This window comes from Lathyrus oleraceus, chromosome 5, assembly GCF_024323335.1.
Source record: "Lathyrus oleraceus cultivar Zhongwan6 chromosome 5, CAAS_Psat_ZW6_1.0, whole genome shotgun sequence".
Lineage (NCBI taxonomy): Eukaryota > Viridiplantae > Streptophyta > Magnoliopsida > Fabales > Fabaceae > Lathyrus > Lathyrus oleraceus.
The window spans coordinates 494,548,195-494,570,494 of record NC_066583.1 but is presented as its reverse complement, the minus strand read 5'-3'; the positions used below and the strand labels follow the sequence as shown (position 1 = coordinate 494,570,494).

General features: G+C 28.2%; 1 protein-coding gene and 1 pseudogene across 1 annotated transcript; both read right to left on the bottom strand.

Moving 5' to 3' along the window:
• Positions 1–7,421: 7,421 nt before the first annotated feature.
• On the bottom strand, positions 7,422–9,869 carry LOC127085682 (beta-galactosidase-like). The gene has a single exon (XM_051026180.1). The coding sequence runs from the start codon at positions 9,855–9,857 to the stop codon at positions 7,422–7,424; it is 2,436 nt and encodes an 811-aa protein (XP_050882137.1). The 5' UTR covers positions 9,858–9,869.
• A 4,884-nt stretch (positions 9,870–14,753) lies between these two features.
• Positions 14,754–17,221, bottom strand: LOC127081518 (beta-galactosidase 7-like; annotated as a pseudogene).
• Between the last annotated feature and the right edge of the window lie 5,079 nt (positions 17,222–22,300).

The following is a 22,300-nucleotide window of genomic DNA, read 5'->3' as shown; positions in this document are numbered from 1 at the left end:
GTTATAATTTTTTTCCCATTGTACCCTCATTTTAATCCACCATATACTTTCTCTTTCTAAATAAAATTCATTAATATAAGTACTCATTAAATTATTTACTTCAAATAACTAATTCCATAATTTTCTCCACATAACTCTCTCTCTCTTCCGTTGCATTTTTCAACTACTCCTAAATTTTTGGAATTAATATTGCTTGCTATAGGAATACGTACTGCTTGCATTTTCATTAATGGCTAAAGGAAAACTTATTGCTTATTGTTTCAATGAATGGCTAAAGGAAAAAATATTCCCTCCAATTATTTTAATAAAACTTAAGTTTCCCACCGAAAAATTAAACCAGTAGTACATATAGTATGGTTTCATATTATAAGTTCAAAATATTTACAACTCATAAAATATGGATTTAGATAGTGATACAGAAACATCATTAACAAACCAACATATATTTGAGTTATATGAGTTTGATGAAGATAACTTAGAAGAGGAGTTTGAAGCAACCAATAATATTGATGAGTCCTGTGAAGATAACTTACAAGAGGAGGTTGAAACAAACAATGACACAGGTATATTTTTTAATTTCATGTGTGTTTGGTTACTTTTAATTCCTATAATTTATCTCATGTTTTTATCTCATGTTTTTATGTAAAATAATGGTGGAATCATATTGTGGCGTAATTCAAATCTAAGTTTTGCTTGTTCTAGTAATCGTTTTGTTTTTTTAAAAATTTACAGTGTATATTGCAGAAAATGTTGAAGCAGAACCTAGAGAAAAAAGAGATTAAGAATCTTAAGCAATGAAGAACGCATGTATATTTATCATGAGCTACTACAAAAAAGCGTTGATGGAAAATTACGTAAAGGAGCTACAAATGAGGTGGCTTCATCAAATTCGGTTCCTCTAAGAACTGTTCAACGTTTTGGAAAAGAGCAAAAGAAAGTGAAACACGTGATGTCTCTCATAGGAAGACAAAAAATTGTGGACGTAAGAGAATTTCAATTGATGAGAATCAAATTCGTGAACTTCCTTTCAGTCAAAGAACAAACATTCGATCTTTAGCTTTTGCGTTGAAACCCAATCCAACATCGGTGTTCAGGCTTATAAAATCAGGGGCTATACGGTGTAATTCAAATGCCATAAAACCACTGTTGAAAGAAGAAAACAAAATATCTAGGCTGGAATTTTGTTTATCAATGCTTGAAGGTACACCACATGATCCAATGTTTAAGAGCATGCACAATATTATTCATATTGATGAAAAATGTTTTATATGACTAAAAAATCCGAGAAGTATTATTTGCTCCCAGATGAAGATGAGCCATATCGGACATGTAAGAGCAAAAATTTCATTGCCAAAGTTATGTTCTTAGTTGCTCAAACTCGACCACGATTTGACTCAGAAGAAAAGGAAACTTTTTCGGGTAAATTGGTGTTTGTTTTTCCGTTTGTTACCCATGAACCGGCTATAAGGTCAAGTATTAACAGAGTTGCGGGAACAATGGTAACAAAAGCAATAACTACGGTAAATAGAGATGTGGTAAGATCATTCCTTATTGACAAAGTTCTACCCGCTATAAAGAGAAAAATGGCCAAGAGATGAATTTGAGTCAACAATATTTATCCAGCAGGATAACGCAAGGACGCATATAAACCATGATGATCCTTTATTCCGTGAAGCTGCCACCAAGGATGGGTTTGATATTCGTTTAATGTGTCAGCCTGCAAACTCTCCAGATTTGAATATCTTAGACCTTGGTTTTTTCTCGGCTATACAATAATTGCAATACAAGGAAGCACCGAAAACTATTGATGAACTTATCAGTGCAGTGGTGAAGTCATTTGAAAATTTTCCTTCAATTAAGTCCAATCGTATATTTGTATCATTGCAACTATGCATGATAGAGATCATGAAAAAAAAAGGTTCCAATAAATAAAAATTCCTCATGTAAATAAGGAAAGGCTTGAAAGAGTAGGACAACTACCAATTCAAATTAAGTGTGATCCAATATTAGTACAAGAAGTCAAAAATTACTTAAACATGGAGTAATACTTATTGTAATTGGGATGTAGTCACATTTGAAAATTTCAAATAGAGTTTTTTTTTTTTTTTATTCCTAAACTTTAGCCATAAAAAATAATGTTCCTGCACGTAACAATTAAGTTCCAAAACTTTAGCAAATATAGGAATTCAATAAAAAAAATACAATAAGAATGAACGTAAGAAATGCAGTTCCTAAATTGTATCAATAAAAAAAGCAATAACAAGGAATTCTTCTCCATACTTATTAAGCAATAACAAGGAGTAAATAAAAAAAACAATAACAATGACTTCTTAAATAACAACTCCTATACCTTATGCACTTAAGCCAAATCTAAAATAGATACTCCATACTTAGTTCACAAATATTTTCAATAAAATTTTGGAAGAAGTTTTTTTATCATCATCTTTTTTATCACAGGTCGAAACTCAACATGGTGGGAAGATTCTTTTCTGTTTTCTTCTTCTTCTTCTTCAGGAAATTTGTTCAAATCAAATTCATAATCTGCCTCTTCTTTAAATCAAAATCCAATACAACTCTTGATAATACTTCATCTTCGTTGTCATCTTGTTCTTGTATCTTGTCAAAAGAGTCTTCCACTATTTCTCCTTCTTCTTGCTCCAATGAGTCTTCCACTCTTTCTTTTTTTGAACATCCATGGAGTCTTTTGTTGTTTCCACAAGAGCTCTTTGTTTTGCACTTGATAATTTAAACAATGCTACTGATCCTTTTTATAGAATTTTAAGTCTTCAATTGGTAATTTGTTCCTTTGACAAATTTAATGCTAATACATTTTTCTATGTAACATTGGAAGCTATCATTTGAATTTAATTTTTATTGACCAGCCAATACTTTGAATAGGAATGGGAGTTATGTATGGGAATGAGAGTACGTATTAAGAAAGAGAATTTTATGGAAAATGTGGAGTGAGTTATTATATATATTAAGAAAGAAAAATTTATGGAAAATATAAAGTTGAGTTATTTAAATAGTAAGGGTATAATTGACAAATTGTAACATTAAAACATCAAAACGACACTTAAATAGGAACAAAAAAAATCTTCTAAAACGACACTTAAAAAGAAACGGAGGGAGTAACTCTTTAAATGACTTATAATTTTGATTTTACTTTCACACAAAAAAACAGTAGTTGTCTCCTTATATCAAATTATTATTTTTATTAAAAATATTTTATTATATAAATAAAAAAGATATATTGAAATTTAAAGTAATAAACTTTTTTTTAAAATTATTTTTATCAATCTCTTAACGTTAAACATGCAAAGTGAAGCAAATTGTGTCTTATATTAAAAATTAAATACCTTACTATTTGTTACATGCTTATTAATTCTTTATAAATGTTCATATTAGAAACTATTTTACTGCCCCGATTATTAAAAAATTATGAATCTGCCATTGATAACTTATACCATTCAATTATATATTTTAGTTCTACGAACAAAAATATTTTATTATTATATATTTTAAATTATATTTTGCAATGGTTAATATATAGTAAAAAAATTATATTATGATGGTTTCATACTCGACCCGTACTTGAAAATATGATTTTACTTTCAGAGATCTGTTATAATATGTGGCATATATAACTTATTGTTCTTGTTCAAAATAGAGAGACGTCATTTAACTGTGGACATGTCGAAGGTTTAGTGAAATTAAGGTTTAGATTAAAAGGTATTTAAAATAGTTGTCCATAGTGTGTCGATTTATAAGTTGAACTTGTTCATATTTTATACTTCGAAAAAATACGTGTTGAGATAATGATAGATTGATCGATATAGATTTTTATTTAACATAGTCCATGAGTGACCCGAGATTATTTTCTCTTCATTCATATCCACATCCCCTAAGCATGAGGTTCTTAAGGGTGATATGCTTTAGAAATAGTTATCCCAGTCTAAATGGCATGTTTGACCCGTGTAACGAATTGCAGGGTCCATATTTGAAATCTAGGCTAGTTTTGTTTGAGGTCATGATCATATCCTTAACCCTCATGTCTGTCCAAAGCCCTAAAGTAAGTGGTTATTAAGGGTTAAATTCTTAATGAAATTATTTTGGTCCACCAGCACCTAGGAGCGAGATTTGTATGAGCTGTGTATTTCTAATTGGTATGTTCATGCCCGATTGACAAAGAAATATTTTAGCTTCTTATAAGTGTGTTTATTGTGTCGAAGCCAACACGATGAGGTTTATAATTTCTCTTGAGAAGAATTCTCTTTACTAGTTGATTTTTTTTCAAAGAGAATGTACCAGTCTGATCTCTAAAAGCTTTGTTGTTGTTGTCAAAAACAATTTACATTGTAGTATCTCTATGATATCACATATTGTAGTTTATAGATAAATGGTTCTTCTTTTATGAGATGAACTACCAGTTGTATATTTTCTTAATTAACGAGATATTCATTTGGTATTTCGAGCTTTTTCACGAGTACGAAGAATATAATTTATATCTGAAGAATTGTATCTTCTTAGAAATCTACGACCATTTAATGGAGAAAATTTCTCAATGTTCTATATATAATCACATAGGAATTACTATTTCTCAAGTAAATCTTAATGTTTATCCCGGTACTAATATATCTCCCTCATCTCTTAGTGGTTTTATTTATTTATTTGTTATAAATTAGTGTTGTTTTTATGTTGCCATTTTTTATATTTTGGTAGGGTTTTGGATACTCCGTTTCTTTGTTGGCATGAGTTATAAAGTGTACCATACCAACTTCTTTAATAGAAATGTAAACTTGTTAATCATAAGACACGGTCTATATTAGGGGTGAATAATGCAAAAATTGATGCCTTTTGTTTTTGGTGACAGTTTAAATAAAGCCATATGTCTTTCCACGAGAGGTAGATTTGTTGAAAATCACAGTCGAACACGAACATTGTTAAATGATAGTATCACAAGAGTTAGCCTCTTTCTTCAAATGAGTTTAATATGGTCCAATTCATTTTAAATATATGCCAACACATAGAGATTCTATTTGATTTAGGGGAGAGTTTACAATACTTAGTCCTTTAACTAGAAGGATTTTAACGTGGCCCTACTTCTTTTAATGATACATATGCGCGTAGATGATTGTTGTAAATCCTACTTAGGGGATAGCATCATAAGACTTATTTATATTACTAAGGAATTTTAACATGGTTCAACTATCACTCATGATATTTTGGTGGATAGATGCATGTTGTCAAACCGATTTAGGGGAGAGTATCACAAGACATAGTTCCTCTACCAAGAGGATTTTATCACATTCATTCCATTCAGTTGGTTTTTTAATAAAAGATATAAAACTCATGCAATGTAAGTGGTAAAATGAATACATAAATAACATAAATACAAAATTATATCAACTTTATTGTTTGTTTTGTGAAATTATTTGACATATTTCGTACTTTTATATATAACTGGTTATCCTTTTAACTCTTCACCTAGTAGTTTAGTTATATTTTATCATTTTAATTCATCACATTTATTTGTATTCCTTACATTAAGTTCGACAAAATACTCTTTTTTGTTATTAAAATCAAATAACTTTAAGTTTTGAATACAATTCCACTTTATATTAGGAATGCCATAAAAGCATATCCTTCCAGAAAATTAAATTTTTAAATAAGTAAAACGATTTTAACTTTAATAATATAATTTTTCGTAACTTATAAAAATATCCATTTACAAGTCATATTGATAATACATTGGCTTAAAATTTAGGGGAAGCTACTAAAGATTTATATTAAGAGTCATGGAAATCAAAAAATAATAAAAACTTGTAAGTAATATATTAAAAATAGAAGTTTGTGTTGAATCAATATTGGTTCAAAGCTAAAACATCATTGCCTTTAACAATTTGAAATCTAAATCTAAATAATGTATCATAATTATTATTTTAATGAATTTTAAATGTCAATCAATTACTATTATCACATGAACGGAATTAGACATTATTTATGGCGCTTAATTTAATATATATATATATATATATATATATATATATATATATATATATATATATATATATATATATATATATATATATATATATATATATATATATATATATATATATATATATATATATATATAACTTATCGCATAAGTTAATGTATACATTGAATTCTAATGATAAATTTCACATGCACTAATATGCTTTCATATCTTTCACACTTGTGATAAAATATTTCATAAAAATAATTATCCTAATAATATATAAAATTTGATCTAAGAAAATATCAGGATAAAGATAAACATGTAAGACTTACAAAACACACTTATACCTAAAAAAAGAGAAAGAAATAAAAGACACATAAAACTACGATTTATTGTTTAAAAGAAAAATAAAATGTGTGGTGCAAGTTTTTTATTAGAAAGTAATAACAAGCTTTAAATATGAATTTTTTGAAGCAATTATATGTAGGGACGGAGGCACATCCATTGGTATGGGGGCATGTGCCCCCACTATGTTTCTCAAAAACAAATTATATATATATATATATATATATATATATATATATATATATATATATATATATATATATATATATATATATATATATATATATTATATATATATATATATATATTAGTAGATTTTAAATTAATTGAAATAATATATTATTATGAATATATTATAAAAATTATAAAATATATGAATGTTTGTTTAGGATATTCTTTGAAATTAATGTGAGTTTTTTTATTTTCACTGTAAATAATTAAATCAAAATATGGCATACTAAATATATTCGATTTTTTTTTGTATAACTTCAAAATATTTTTTCCCTAAACCTTTAAAAAATTGATTTATAGGATTTTATATTAATATTATGATCTTATAAAAAATGCATACAAAAAAAATATTATTTTTTATAATAAAATTTAGGAAGTTACAAAAATAAAAGATTTATAATATATTAAATATTTTTTAGATATAAATTTCATTAAAAAATATAATATATATTTATGTTTTAAAAATAAATGGAAATAAATTCATATAATAATATATTGTCCTCACAGTTTAAAATTTCTGACTCCGTCCCGGATTATATGTGTTTTTGAGTTGTTTCACTATAATTTTACTAATTTTCAATGAAAAACTAAACAAACTATAATGTTGTTCATGAGGTATAACATCTTGTTTGCAAATATACGGGTCATTTTGCTCTGTAAGAATGATACAATTTTTCATGGTAGAAATGTTGAAAGAGATTGGGTGGTTGCTCAAATAACTTTTATTGTTACCACAACTTACATTAACGTTTAAACTAAAGAAAAATGATTTTAACTTACGATATGTGAAATTTTTAATATATTATTTAAAATTTGATAATTGGACATTTAATTTTTAAATTAACTTGTAGAAAATTCTGGCTTAACATGTCACCTGCACCGCTAATTTAGCTGTACTATTTGTTACTCCAAGTGGAACACTAAACATTTCTTTTGTAACTATAAATCCACAATTACTTTTTCCTATGCATGCAGCTTCCACAACAGATTGGGTATTTGTAGCTTCCCAAGGCCCTTTCTTAAAAGAACCACACTGGCCTTGTGGATTCCCAAAGCTAGCAAATTGGATTTGTGAAATTACTTGTCCACTTTGGCATGATAGTTCGAGTTGTGCGCCTTCATATACATTAGCACAAATAATTCCTGTTGTCACAGTTTGGAACTGAACACTCTGAGGATTACCACCTATTTCCTCAAATAAAACCAATATGTTCATGTCATCATTCAAGAATGATCTTGGTACATGATACCACCTTTGCGATGGACTTCCACAATTAGTGTTGCACTTTTCCTTTACATATTTTCCCCGATAATCGCACGTGTCACTGCATCCATTTGTAGCTGTAACCCAAGAAGCCCAATAACGACCAATGCTATGTCCATTCACCCAAGCATGTCCTTTACCTAGGCCTTGGAAGTCCACCACGATAGGGTTTGTTCCAAAAGGGGCTTTAAACTCTGCCTTATACCAAGTCATAGGTTTTCCAATAGGAATATGAGGTGAATTAGTGTTCCATGATACACTGAGATGTTGTTGCGAATCATATAAACGTTTCCTCTCACCATTCAAACCAACCTTATAAGACCAAAGGTTGGTTGACAAATCCATAGTAACATTATTTTTTCCAATCAATTGAACAGGGCCACCTGATATGCCTGTTTTTATCTCGTCAAACCATGCACCATAGTTTGCAAGCCCGACAGTGGCACTAAGCAAAGTTATAATGTTTGTTCCATTCTTCAAAGAAACTTTCTTTTCATAAGTGAATTTATTTCCCCATTGGCTAAATTGGTATCCTATATACCTCCTATTAACATAACCATGAAGTGTATGCCCCATAGTGTTCACACTGAGAGTTGCATTGCTCCAAATTGAAGTGTCATTGATATCAACACTAGTCATGTACCATAAATAGTCACTAGCATCCAAGGTTAGTTCCTTCTGCTCCAAGAGCTGATGTGCTTTAATATTTCCCTTTCCATTCATGGTGTCTTTCTTTGGCTCCATTTTCCATTCCCAAGTGAGTTCATTAGAACTATTATCACCACTCTTTTTCACCATTATTGAGGTCTGACTATTAACTTTTGCCGTATTGAAAATTTCTTTGTTGCATCCATCAAGAATGGTGACGGACCAGGCAGGAACAAAGTATTTACCATCATTTTGTAAGTCAATATTTGCATCTTTGTTAGTGTCATTATTGCTCAGGAAACAAAATCTTGCGCCTGTGGAATTGGCGTATGTTGTAAGTGTGATTCCATTGCCAAGATCCTTGTCATTTACTGATATATAATTTGTAAGAACATTTTCACCCAATTTAATTGCTGCATGAAGTTGCTTAAGATGTCCCCATTTTGGTTGATTCAAATTCCCATACTCATCAATCGGTGCATCATAGTCATAAGATGTTGTTATATATGGTCCACCTGATGTGCGGCCAAAGTTGGTTCCTCCATGGTACATGTAGTAATTGTTTAATACACCTCCATTTTGGAAAAAGCGTGCAACTGAGAAAGCTGAATCTTCAGCACTTCTATGGGGAACCCTTTCACCCCATTTTTGGAACCAACCAATCCAATTTTCAGTGAACATTTTAGGACTTTTTGGGTTATTAGGTTTAAAATTATGACAGTAGTATCCATTGCAAGTATTGATGATAGGTTGGGGAGCATCACCTTGCTGACACATGATCCATGGAACCCCAATATTTTGTGCTAGAGCCATTTGAGCACACCATTTAACGTATTCCTTCCCGGCATCTTTGTAATTCCACATGATATCTCCATATTCATTCTCAATTTGAGCTAGAACAATGGGACCTCCTTGTGATGCAAACAGATTTGCTTCTTTTGCCACATTCACGATCTTTGTGGTGAAAATCTGCATTTCTTTCTTGTAAACCTCATTATTTGTTCTTAGCTCGATCCCAGGAATATTGTGAAGCCACAATGGGAATCCTCCGTAGTTCCATTCCGCACATGCATAAGGACCAATCCTCATAATGGCATATAGTCCAGCTTCTTGGATAAGCTTGAAAAATTTGACAAAATCCAAATTTCCTGAGAAATTATATTCACGTTGAACAGGTTCGTGACGATCCCAAAATATATAAGTTTCAATGGCATCAAGGCCACCATCTTTGGCCTTTTGAATAAGGTCGGGCCACATCTCCACAGTGCTTCTTGGATAATGGATTGCACCTGAAAAAATAAGACGTCTTTCTCCATTGATAATTAGAGCTTTTGAATCATAAGTAACCTCTATGGCAAAACACGAGTGCAACATAATCATACTCATTAAGAGAATGCTATAACAAGATAACAAACCCATTTTGAACATGTATGATTCTTCCGTCTTTTTATTGAAATATTATAATTGAGAAAATGAATTATATAGGAAAATGTAGTTTGGTTGTTCCCCAAAAATAGTGTTGAACTATCTAATCAATATTCTAAATTAGATTTCTCTTCATAAAAAGTATGTTATATGTGTTGGTCACAAGAAAAAAAGACACCCAAGGAGTGAGTAAGAACTCGTCAAATACAACCTATATGTTCTAAAAATCTTCAAATATTTAACTTTGTTTATCCAAATACAATTATTAATTTTAATTTAAGTAATGGAAATAATGAATGAAACAAAAAAATCTTCAACCAAAGTGTACATAAAACTACGGAATAACAAAATTATGCTTGTCGCATATATCTAAATTAGCATATTTAAATTTGCTATTATAATAATTTATATATAGTAAAAGAGATATAATTCCAAAATATTGATTACAAATTATTCAGGGTTAGTTGATGGTTTAGGATAAGATAAATACAAATATAAGATGAATGAACGGTATAAACACGAGAAGATCTAATTATATCATGTATTTTATATAGACAAAAAAAAGTTTGCTAACATAATCTATTTGATATGTATATGACAATATCGAATCTAATCCTCCACATAAAAATAACTCTTTAAATGACTTATAATTTTGATTTTACTTTCACACAAAAAAACAGTAGTTGTCTCCTTATATCAAATTATTATTTTTATTAAAAATATTTTATTATATAAATAAAAAAGATATATTGAAATTTAAAGTAATAAACTTTTTTTTAAAATTATTTTTATCAATCTCTTAACGTTAAACATGCAAAGTGAAGCAAATTGTGTCTTATATTAAAAATTAAATACCTTACTATTTGTTATATGCTTATTAATTCTTTATAAATGTTCATATTAGAAACTATTTTACTGCCCCGATTATTAAAAAATTATGAATCTGCCATTGATAACTTATACCATTCAATTATATATTTTAGTTATACCAACAAAATATTTTATTATTATATATTTTAAATATATTTTGCAATGGTTAATATATAGTAAAAAAATTATATTATGATGGTTTCATACTCGACCCGTACTTGAAAATATGATTTTACTTTCAGAGATCTGTTATAATATGTGGCATATATAACTTATTGTTCTTGTTCAAAATAGAGAGACGTCATTTAACTGTGGACATGTCGAAGGTTTAGTGAAATTAAGATTTAGATTAAAAGGTATTTAAAATAGTTGTCCATAGTGTGTCGATTTATAAGTTGAACTTGTTCATATTTTATACTTCGAAAAATATGTGAGATAATGATAGATTGATCGATATAGATTTTTATTTAACATAGTCCATGAGTGACCCGAGATTATTTTCTCTTCATTCATATCCACATCCCCTAAGCATGAGGTTCTTAAGGGTGATATGCTTTAGAAATAGTTATCCCAGTCTAAATGGCATGTTTGACCCGTGTAACGAGTTGCAGGGTCCATATTTGAAATCTAGGCTAGTTTTGTTTGAGGTCATGATCATATCCTTAACCCTCATGTCTGTCCAAAGCCCTAAAGCAAGTGGTTATTAAGGGTTAAATTCTTAATGAAATTATTTTGGTCCACCAGCACCTAGGAGCGAGATTGATTTGTATGAGCTGTGTATTTCTAATTGGTGTGTTCATGCCCGATTGACAAAGAAATATTTTTGCTTGTTATAAGTGTGTTTATTGTGTCGAAGCCAACACGATGAGGTTTATAATTTCTCTTGAGAAGAATTCTCTTTACTAGTTGATTTTTTTTCCAAAGAGAATGTACCAGTCTGATCTCTAAAAGCTTTGTTGTTGTTGTCAAAAACAATTTACATTGTAGTATCTCTATGATATCACATATTGTAGTTTATAGATAAATGGTTCTTCTTTTATCAGATGAACTACCAGTTGTATATTTTCTTAATTAACGAGATATTCATTTGGTATTTCGAGCTTTTTCACGAGTACGAAGAATATAATTTATATCTGAAGAATTGTATCTTCTTAGAAATCTACGACCATTTAATGGAGAAAATTTCTCAATGTTCTATATATAATCACATAGGAATTACTATTTCTCAAGTAAATCTTAATGTTTATCCCGGTACTAATATATCTCCCTCATCTCTTAGTGGTTTTATTTATTTATTTGTTATAAATTAGTGTTGTTTTTATGTTGCCATTTTTTATATTTTGGTAGGGTTTTGGATACTCCGTTTCTTTGTTGGCATGAGTTATAAAGTGTACCATACCAACTTCTTTAATAGAAATGTAAACTTGTTAATCATAAGACACGGTCTATATTAGGGGTGAATAATGCAAAAATTGATGCCTTTTGTTTTTGTGTGCAGTTTAAATAAAGCCATATGTCTTTCCACGAGAGGTAGATTTGTTGAAAATCACAGTCGAACACGAACATTGTTAAATGATAGTATCACAAGAGTTAGCCTCTTTCTTCAAATGAGTTTAATATGGTCCAATTCATTTTAAATATATGCCAACACATAGAGATTCTATTTGATTTAGGGGAGAGTTTACAATACTTAGTCCTTTAACTAGAAGGATTTTAACGGGCCCTACTTCTTTTAATGATACATATGCGCGTAGATGATTGTTGTAAATCCTACTTAGGGGATAGCATCATAAGACTTATTTATATTACTAAGGAATTTTAACATGGTTCAACTATCACTCATGATATTTTGGTGGATAGATGCATGTTGTCAAACCGATTTAGGGGAGAGTATCACAAGACATAGTTCCTCTACCAAGAGGATTTTATCACATTCATTCCATTCATGTTGTTTTTTAATAAAAGATATAAAACTCATGCAATGTAAGTGGTAAAATGAATACATAAATAACATAAATACAAAATTATATCAACTTTATTGTTTGTTTTGTGAAATTATTTGACATATTTCGTACTTTTATATATAACTGGTTATCCTTTTAACTCTTCACCTAGTAGTTTAGTTATATTTTATCATTTTAATTCATCACATTTATTTGTATTCCTTACATTAAGTTCGACAAAATACACTTTTTGTTATTAAAATCAAATAACTTTAAGTTTTGAATACAATTCCACTTTATATTAGGAATGCCATAAAAGCATATCCTTCCAGAAAATTAAATTTTTAAATAAGTAAAACGATTTTAACTTTAATAATATAATTTTCGTAACTTATAAAAATATCCATTTACAAGTCATATTGATAATACATTGGCTTAAAATTTAGGGGAAGCTACTAAAGATTTATATTAAGAGTCATGGAAATCAAAAAATAATAAAAACTTGTAAGTAATATATTAAAAATAGAAGTTTGTGTTGAATCAATATTGGTTCAAAGCTAAAACATCATTGCCTTTAACAATTTGAAATCTAAATCTAAATAATGTATCATAATTATTATTTTAATGAATTTTAAATGTCAATCAATTACTATTATCACATGAACGGAATTAGACATTAATTTATGGCGCTTAATTAATATATATATATATATATATATATATATATATATATATATATATATATATATATATATATATATATATATATATATATATAACTTATCGCATAAGTTAATGTATACATTGAATTCTAATGATAAATTTCACATGCACTAATATGCTTTCATATCTTTCACACTTGTGATAAAATATTTCATTAAAATAATTATCCTAATAAATATATAAAATTTGATCTAAGAAAATATCAGGATAAAGATAAACATGTAAGACTTACAAAACACACTTATACCTAAAAAAAGAGAAAGAAATAAAAGACACATAAAACTACGATTTATTGTTTAAAAGAAAAATAAAATGTGTGGTGCAAGTTTTTTATTAGAAAGTAATAACAAGCTTTAAATATGAATTTTTTGAAGCAATTATATGTAGGGACGGAGGCACATCCATTGGTATGGGGGCATGTGCCCCCACTATGTTTCTCAAAAAACAATAATATATATATATATATATATATATATATATATATATATATATATATATATATATATATATATATATATATATATATATATATATTTAGTAGATTTTTAATTAATTGAAATAATATTATTATTATGATATATTATTAAAAATTATAAAATATATGAATGTTTGTTTAGGATATTCTTTGAAATTAATGTGAGTTTTTTATTTTCACTGTAAATAATTAAATCAAAATATGGCATACTAAATATATTCGATTTTTTTTTGTATAACTTCAAAATATTTTTTCCCTAAACCTTTAAAAAATTGATTTATAGGATTTTATATTAATATTATGATCTTATAAAAATGCATACAAAAAAAATATTATTTTTATAATAAAATTTAGGAAGTTACAAAAATAAAAGATTTATAATATATTAAATATTTTTTTAGATATAAATTTCATTAAAAAAAATATAATATATATTTATGTTTTAAAAATAAATGGAAATAAATTCATATAATAATATATTGTCCTCACAGTTTAAAATTTCTGACTCCGTCCCGGATTATATGTGTTTTTGAGTTGTTTCACTATAATTTTACTAATTTTCAATGAAAAACTAAACAAACTCTAATGTTGTTCATGAGGTATAACATCTTGTTTGCAAATATACGGGTCATTTTGCTCTGTAAGAATGATACAATTTTTCATGGTAGAAATGTTGAAAGAGATTGGGTGGTTGCTCAAATAACTTTTATTGTTACCACAACTTACATTAACGTTTAAACTAAAGAAAAATGATTTTAACTTACGATATGTGAAATTTTTAATATATTATTTAAAATTTGATAATTGGACATTTAATTTTTAAATTAACTTGTAGAAAATTCTGGCTTAACATGTCACCTGCACCGCTAATTTAGCTGTACTATTTGTTACTCCAAGTGGAACACTAAACATTTCTTTTGTAACTATAAATCCACAATTACTTTTTCCTATGCATGCAGCTTCCACAACAGATTGGGTATTTGTAGCTTCCCAAGGCCCTTTCTTAAAAGAACCACACTGGCCTTGTGGATTCCCAAAGCTAGCAAATTGGATTTGTGAAATTACTTGTCCACTTTGGCATGATAGTTCGAGTTGTGCGCCTTCATATACATTAGCACAAATAATTCCTGTTGTCACAGTTTGGAACTGAACACTCTGAGGATTACCACCTATTTCCTCAAATAAAACCAATATGTTCATGTCATCATTCAAGAATGATCTTGGTACATGATACCACCTTTGCGATGGACTTCCACAATTAGTGTTGCACTTTTCCTTTACATATTTTCCCCGATAATCGCACGTGTCACTGCATCCATTTGTAGCTGTAACCCAAGAAGCCCAATAACGACCAATGCTATGTCCATTCACCCAAGCATGTCCTTTACCTAGGCCTTGGAAGTCCACCACGATAGGGTTTGTTCCAAAAGGGGCTTTAAACTCTGCCTTATACCAAGTCATAGGTTTTCCAATAGGAATATGAGGTGAATTAGTGTTCCATGATACACTGAGATGTTGTTGCGAATCATATAAACGTTTCCTCTCACCATTCAAACAACCTTATAAGACCAAAGGTTGGTTGACAAATCCATAGTAACATTATTTTTTCCAATCAATTGAACAGGGCCACCTGATATGCCTGTTTTTATCTCGTCAAACCATGCACCATAGTTTGCAAGCCCGACAGTGGCACTAAGCAAAGTTATAATGTTTGTTCCATTCTTCAAAGAAACTTTCTTTTCATAAGTGAATTTATTTCCCCATTGGCTAAATTGGTATCCTATATACCTCCTATTAACATAACCATGAAGTGTATGCCCCATAGTGTTCACACTGAGAGTTGCATTGCTCCAAATTGAAGTGTCATTGATATCAACACTAGTCATGTACCATAAATAGTCACTAGCATCCAAGGTTAGTTCCTTCTGCTCCAAGAGCTGATGTGCTTTAATATTTCCCTTTCCATTCATGGTGTCTTTCTTTGGCTCCATTTTCCATTCCCAAGTGAGTTCATTAGAACTATTATCACCACTCTTTTTCACCATTATTGAGGTCTGACTATTAACTTTTGCCGTATTGAAAATTTCTTTGTTGCATCCATCAAGAATGGTGACGGACCAGGAAGGAACAAAGTATTTACCATCATTTTGTAAGTCAATATTTGCATCTTTGTTAGTGTCATTATTGCTCAGGAAACAAAATCTTGCGCCTGTGGAATTTGCGTATGTTGTAAGTGTGATTCCATTGCCAAGATCCTTGTCATTTACTGATATATAATTTGTAAGAACATTTTCACCCAATTTAATTGCTGCATGAAGTTGCTTAAGATGTCCCCATTTTGGTTGATTCAAATTCCCATACTCATCAATCGGTGCATCATAGTCATAAGATGTTGTTATATATGGTCCACCTGATGTGCGGCCAAAGTTGGTTCCTCCATGGTACATGTAGTAATTGTTTAATACACCTCCATTTTGGAAAAAGCGTGCAACTGAGAAAGCTGAATCTTCAGCACTTCTATGGGGAACCCTTTCACCCCATTTTTGGAACCAACCAATCCAATTTTCAGTGAACATTTTAGGACTTTTTGGGTTATTAGGTTTAAAATTATGACAGTAGTATCCATTGCAAGTATTGATGATAGGTTGGGGAGCATCACCTTGCTGACACATGATCCATGGAACCCCAATATTTTGTGCTAGAGCCATTTGAGCACACCATTTAACGTATTCCTTCCCGGCATCTTTGTAATTCCACATGATATCTCCATATTCATTCTCAATTTGAGCTAGAACAATGGGACCTCCTTGTGATGCAAACAGATTTGCTTCTTTTGCCACATTCACGATCTTTGTGGTGAAAATCTGCATTTCTTTCTTGTAAACCTCATTATTTGTTCTTAGCTCGATCCCAGGAATATTGTGAAGCCACAATGGGAATCCTCCGTAGTTCCATTCCGCACATGCATAAGGACCAATCCTCATAATGGCATATAGTCCAGCTTCTTGGATAAGCTTGAAAAATTTGACAAAATCCAAATTTCCTGAGAAATTATATTCACGTTGAACAGGTTCGTGACGATCCCAAAATATATAAGTTTCAATGGCATCAAGGCCACCATCTTTGGCCTTTTAAATAAGGTTGGGCCACATCTCCACAGTGCTTCTTGGATAATGGATTGCACCTGAAAAAATAAGACGTCTTTCTCCATTGATAATTAGAGCTTTTGAATCATAAGTAACCTCTATGGCAAAACACGAGTGCAACATAATCATACTCATTAAGAGAATGCTATAACAAGATAACAAACCCATTTTGAACAAGTATGATTCTCCCGTCTTTTTATTGAAATATTATAATTGAGAAAATGAATTATATAGGAAAATGTAGTTTGGTTGTTCCCCAAAAATAGTGTTGAACTATCTAATCAATATTCTAAATTAGATTTCTCTTCATAAAAAGTATGTTATATGTGTTGGTCACAAGAAAAAAAAGACACCCAAGGAGTGAGTAAGAACTCGTCGAATACAACCTATATGTTCTAAAAATCTTCAAATATTTAATTTTGTTTATCCAAATACAATTATTAATTTTTAATTTAAGTAATGGAAATAATGAATGACACAAAAAAATCTTCAACCAAAGTGTACATAAAACTACGGAATAACAAAATTATGCTTGTCGCATATATCTAAATTAGCATATTTAAATTTGCTATTATAATAATTTATATATAGTAAAAGAGATATAATTCCAAAATATTGATTACAAATTATTCAGGGTTAGTTGATGGTTTAGGATAAGATAAATACAAATATAAGATGAATGAACGGTATAAAACACGAGAAGATCTAATTATATCATGTATTTTATATAGACAAAAAAAAGTTTGCTAACATAATCTATTTGATATGTATATGACAATATCGAATCTAATCCTCCACATAAAAAATAACTCTTTAAATGACTTATAATTTTGATTTTACTTTCACACAAAAAAACAGTAGTTGTCTCCTTATATCAAATTATTATTTTTATTAAAAATATTTTATTATATAAATAAAAAAGATATATTGAAATTTAAAGTAATAAACTTTTATTTAAAATTATTTTTATCAATCTCTTAACGTTAAACATGCAAAGTGAAGCAAATTGTGTCTTATATTAAAAATTAAATACCTTACTATTTGTTATATGCTTATTAATTCTTTATAAATGTTCATATTGGAACTATTTTACTGCCCCGATTATTAAAAAATTATGAATCTGCCATTGATAACTTATACCATTCAATTATATATTTTAGTTATACGAACAAAAATATTTTATTATTATATATTTTAAATTATATTTTGCAATGGTTAATATATAGTAAAAAAATTATATTATGATGGTTTCATACTCGACCCGTACTTGAAAATATGATTTTACTTTCAGAGATCTGTTATAATATGTGGCATATATAACTTATTGTTCTTGTTCAAAATAGAGAGACGTCATTTAACTGTGGACATGTCGAAGGTTTAGTGAAATTAAGATTTAGATTAAAAGGTATTTAAAATAGTTGTCCATAGTGTGTCGATTTATAAGTTGAACTTGTTCATATTTTATACTTCGAAAAAATATAATGATAGATTGATCGATATAGATTTTTATTTAACATAGTCCATGAGTGACCCGAGATTATTTTCTCTTCATTCATATCCACATCCCCTAAGCATGAGGTTCTTAAGGGTGATATTCTTTAGAAATAGTTATCCCAGTCTAAATGGCATGTTTGACCCGTGTAACGAGTTGCAGGGTCCATATTTGAAATCTAGGCTAGTTTTGTTTGAGGTCATGATCATATCCTTAACCCTCATGTCTGTCCAAAGCCCTAAAATAAGTGGTTATTAAGGGTTAAATTCTTAATGAAATTATTTTGGTCCACCAGCACCTAGGAGCGAGATTTGTATGAGCTGTGTATTTCTAATTGGTATGTTCATGCCCGATTGACAAAGAAATATTTTAGCTTCTTATAAGTGTGTTTATTGTGTCGAAGCCAACACGATGAGGTTTATAATTTCTCTTGAGAAGAATTCTCTTTACTAGTTGATTTTTTTTTCAAAGAGAATGTACCAGTCTGATCTCTAAAAGCTTTGTTGTTGTTGTCAAAAACAATTTACATTGTAGTATCTCTATGATATCACATATTGTAGTTTATAGATAAATGGTTCTTCTTTTATGAGATGAACTACCAGTTGTATATTTTCTTAATTAACGAGATATTCATTTGGTATTTCGAGCTTTTTCACGAGTACGAAGAATATAATTTATATCTGAAGAATTGTATCTTCTTAGAAATCTACGACCATTTAATGGAGAAAATTTCTCAATGTTCTATATATAATCACATAGGAATTACTATTTCTCAAGTAAATCTTAATGTTTATCCCGGTACTAATATATCTCCCTCATCTCTTAGTGGTTTTATTATTTATTTGTTATAAATTAGTGTTGTTTTTATGTTGCCATTTTTATATTTTGGTAGGGTTTTGGATACTCCGTTTCTTTGTTGGCATGAGTTATAAAGTGTACCATACCAACTTCTTTAATAGAAATGTAAACTTGTTAATCATAAGACACGGTCTATATTAGGGGTGAATAATGCAAAAATTGATGCCTTTTGTTTTTGGTGCAGTTTAAATAAAGCCATATGTCTTTCCACGAGAGGTAGATTTGTTGAAAATCACAGTCGAACACGAACATTGTTAAATGATAGTATCACAAGAGTTAGCCTCTTTCTTCAAATGAGTTTAATATGGTCCAATTCATTTTAAATATATGCCAACACATAGAGATTCTATTTGATTTAGGGGAGAGTTTACAATACTTAGTCCTTTAACTAGAAGGATTTTAACGTGGCCCTACTTCTTTTAATGATACATATGCGCGTAGATGATTGTTGTAAATCCTACTTAGGGGATAGCATCATAAGACTTATTTATATTACTAAGGAATTTTAACATGGTTCAACTATCACTCATGATATTTTGGTGGATAGATGCATGTTGTCAAACCGATTTAGGGGAGAGTATCACAAGACATAGTTCCTCTACCAAGAGGATTTTATCACATTCATTCCATTCAGTTGTTTTTTAATAAAAGATATATAAAACTCATGCAATGTAAGTGGTAAAATGAATACATAAATAACATAAATACAAAAATTATATCAACTTTATTGTTGTTTTGTGAAATTATTTGACATATTTCGTACTTTTATATATAACTGGTTATCCTTTTAACTCTTCACCTAGTAGTTAGTTATATTTTATCATTTTAATTCATCACATTTATTTGTATTCCTTACATTAAGTTCGACAAAATACTCTTTTTTGTTATTAAAATCAAATAACTTTAAGTTTTGAATACAATTCCACTTTATATTAGGAATGCCATAAAAGCATATCCTTCCAGAAAATTAAATTTTTAAATAAGTAAAATGATTTTAACTTTAATAATATAATTTTTCGTAACTTATAAAAATATCCATTTACAAGTCATATTGATAATACATTGGCTTAAAATTTAGGGGAAGCTACTAAAGATTTACATTAAGAGTCATGGAAATCAAAAAATAATAAAAACTTGTAAGTAATATATTTAAAATAGAAGTTTGTGTTGAATCAATATTGGTTCAAAGCTAAAACATCATTGACTTTAACAATTTGAATTCTAAATCTAAATAATATATCATAATTACTATTTTAATGAATTTTAAATGTCAATCAATTACTATTATCACATGAACGGAATTAGACATTAATTTATGGCGCTAAATTTGATATATATATATATATATATATATAATATATAGATATATATATATATATATATAACTTATCGCATAAGTTAATGTATACATTGAATTCTAATGATAATTTCACATGCACTAATATGCTTTTATATCTTTCACACTTGTGATAAAATCTACTTTTAATATATAAAGTTAATTACCACCATAATTACTTAATTACCCTAATTACAATCCATAATACAGCTACTTTCATGTTCCTATAAATAATTTCGTACTAAACTCTATTAATACTCTAACTAACTCTACCATTTTACAATTTAATAAAAATATATATTTAATTGTATAATTATATGTTATTAAATTATAATTTTAAATTAAAAATAACTATTTAATATAGTTGATTAATATTAATTGAGTAATTTAATATTATTGTTAATTTACCTACCAATTAATTATTATTATTGTTATTATTATTGTTTTTGATTTTAATACATTTTATTATAATTCGGTATACAGAATGTACGTATTTACTATAATTATTCTGTTCAAAGGATAAATTATGTTAGTGCAAAGATAACAGCGGTATAAGATTCAATATGCCAGTGTGTTATTGCAAAAATTACATCTACGTAAAATTCAATTAATAATAGATTGACATTGGAATGATCCTATATTATTGTTCATAATAAGTAACCGATTTTAATTTATAGAGTTTGGATCTCAATTAAATTAAATCAAATCAAATAATAAATATACTATTTAAATTTTAAAAATATATTCTTATCATATATGGCGGGTAAATATCAATAATAATAATAATAATAATAATAATAATTAATTGGTAGGTAAATTAACAATAATATTAAATTACTCAATTATATTATATTAAATTATAACTTTAAATTAAAAATAACTATTTAATATAGTTGATTAATATTAATTGAGTAATTTAATATTATTGTTAATTTACCTACCAATTAATTATTATTATTGTTATTATTATTATTACTTTTGATTTTAATACATTTTTATTATAATTCGGTATACAGAATGTACGTATTTACTATAATTATTCTGTTCAAAGGATAAATATTGTTAGTGCAAAGATAACAGCGGTATAAGATTCAATATGCCAGCGTGTTATTGCAAAATTACATCTATGTAAAATTCAATTAATAATAGATTGGCATTGAAATGACCCTATATTATTGTTCATAATAAGTAACCGATTTTAATTTATAGAGTTTGAATCTCAATTAAATTAAATAAAATCAAATAATAAATATACTATTTAAATTTTAAAAATATTCTTATCATATATAGCGGGTAAATATCAATAATAATATATAATAATTAATTGTTAGGTAAATTAACAATAATATTAAATTACTCAATTAATATTAATCAACTATATTAAATAGTTATTTTAATTTAAAGTTATAATTTAATAACATATAATATACAATCAAAACGATGTTATATATGTGTAACATCAAAGGTTGGATCCTTTTCAGCATTTTGCCACAAACCTCTATCAAATTTATATACTATTTTTTTTCCAGGTTATTAGGTTTGTAATTTTATAGTCATCTAA

Coding starts and splice junctions, on each gene's coding strand:
- LOC127085682 (XM_051026180.1), bottom strand. CDS start 9,857: ATGAGTATGATTATGTTGCACTCGTGTTTTGCCATAGAGGTTACTTAT.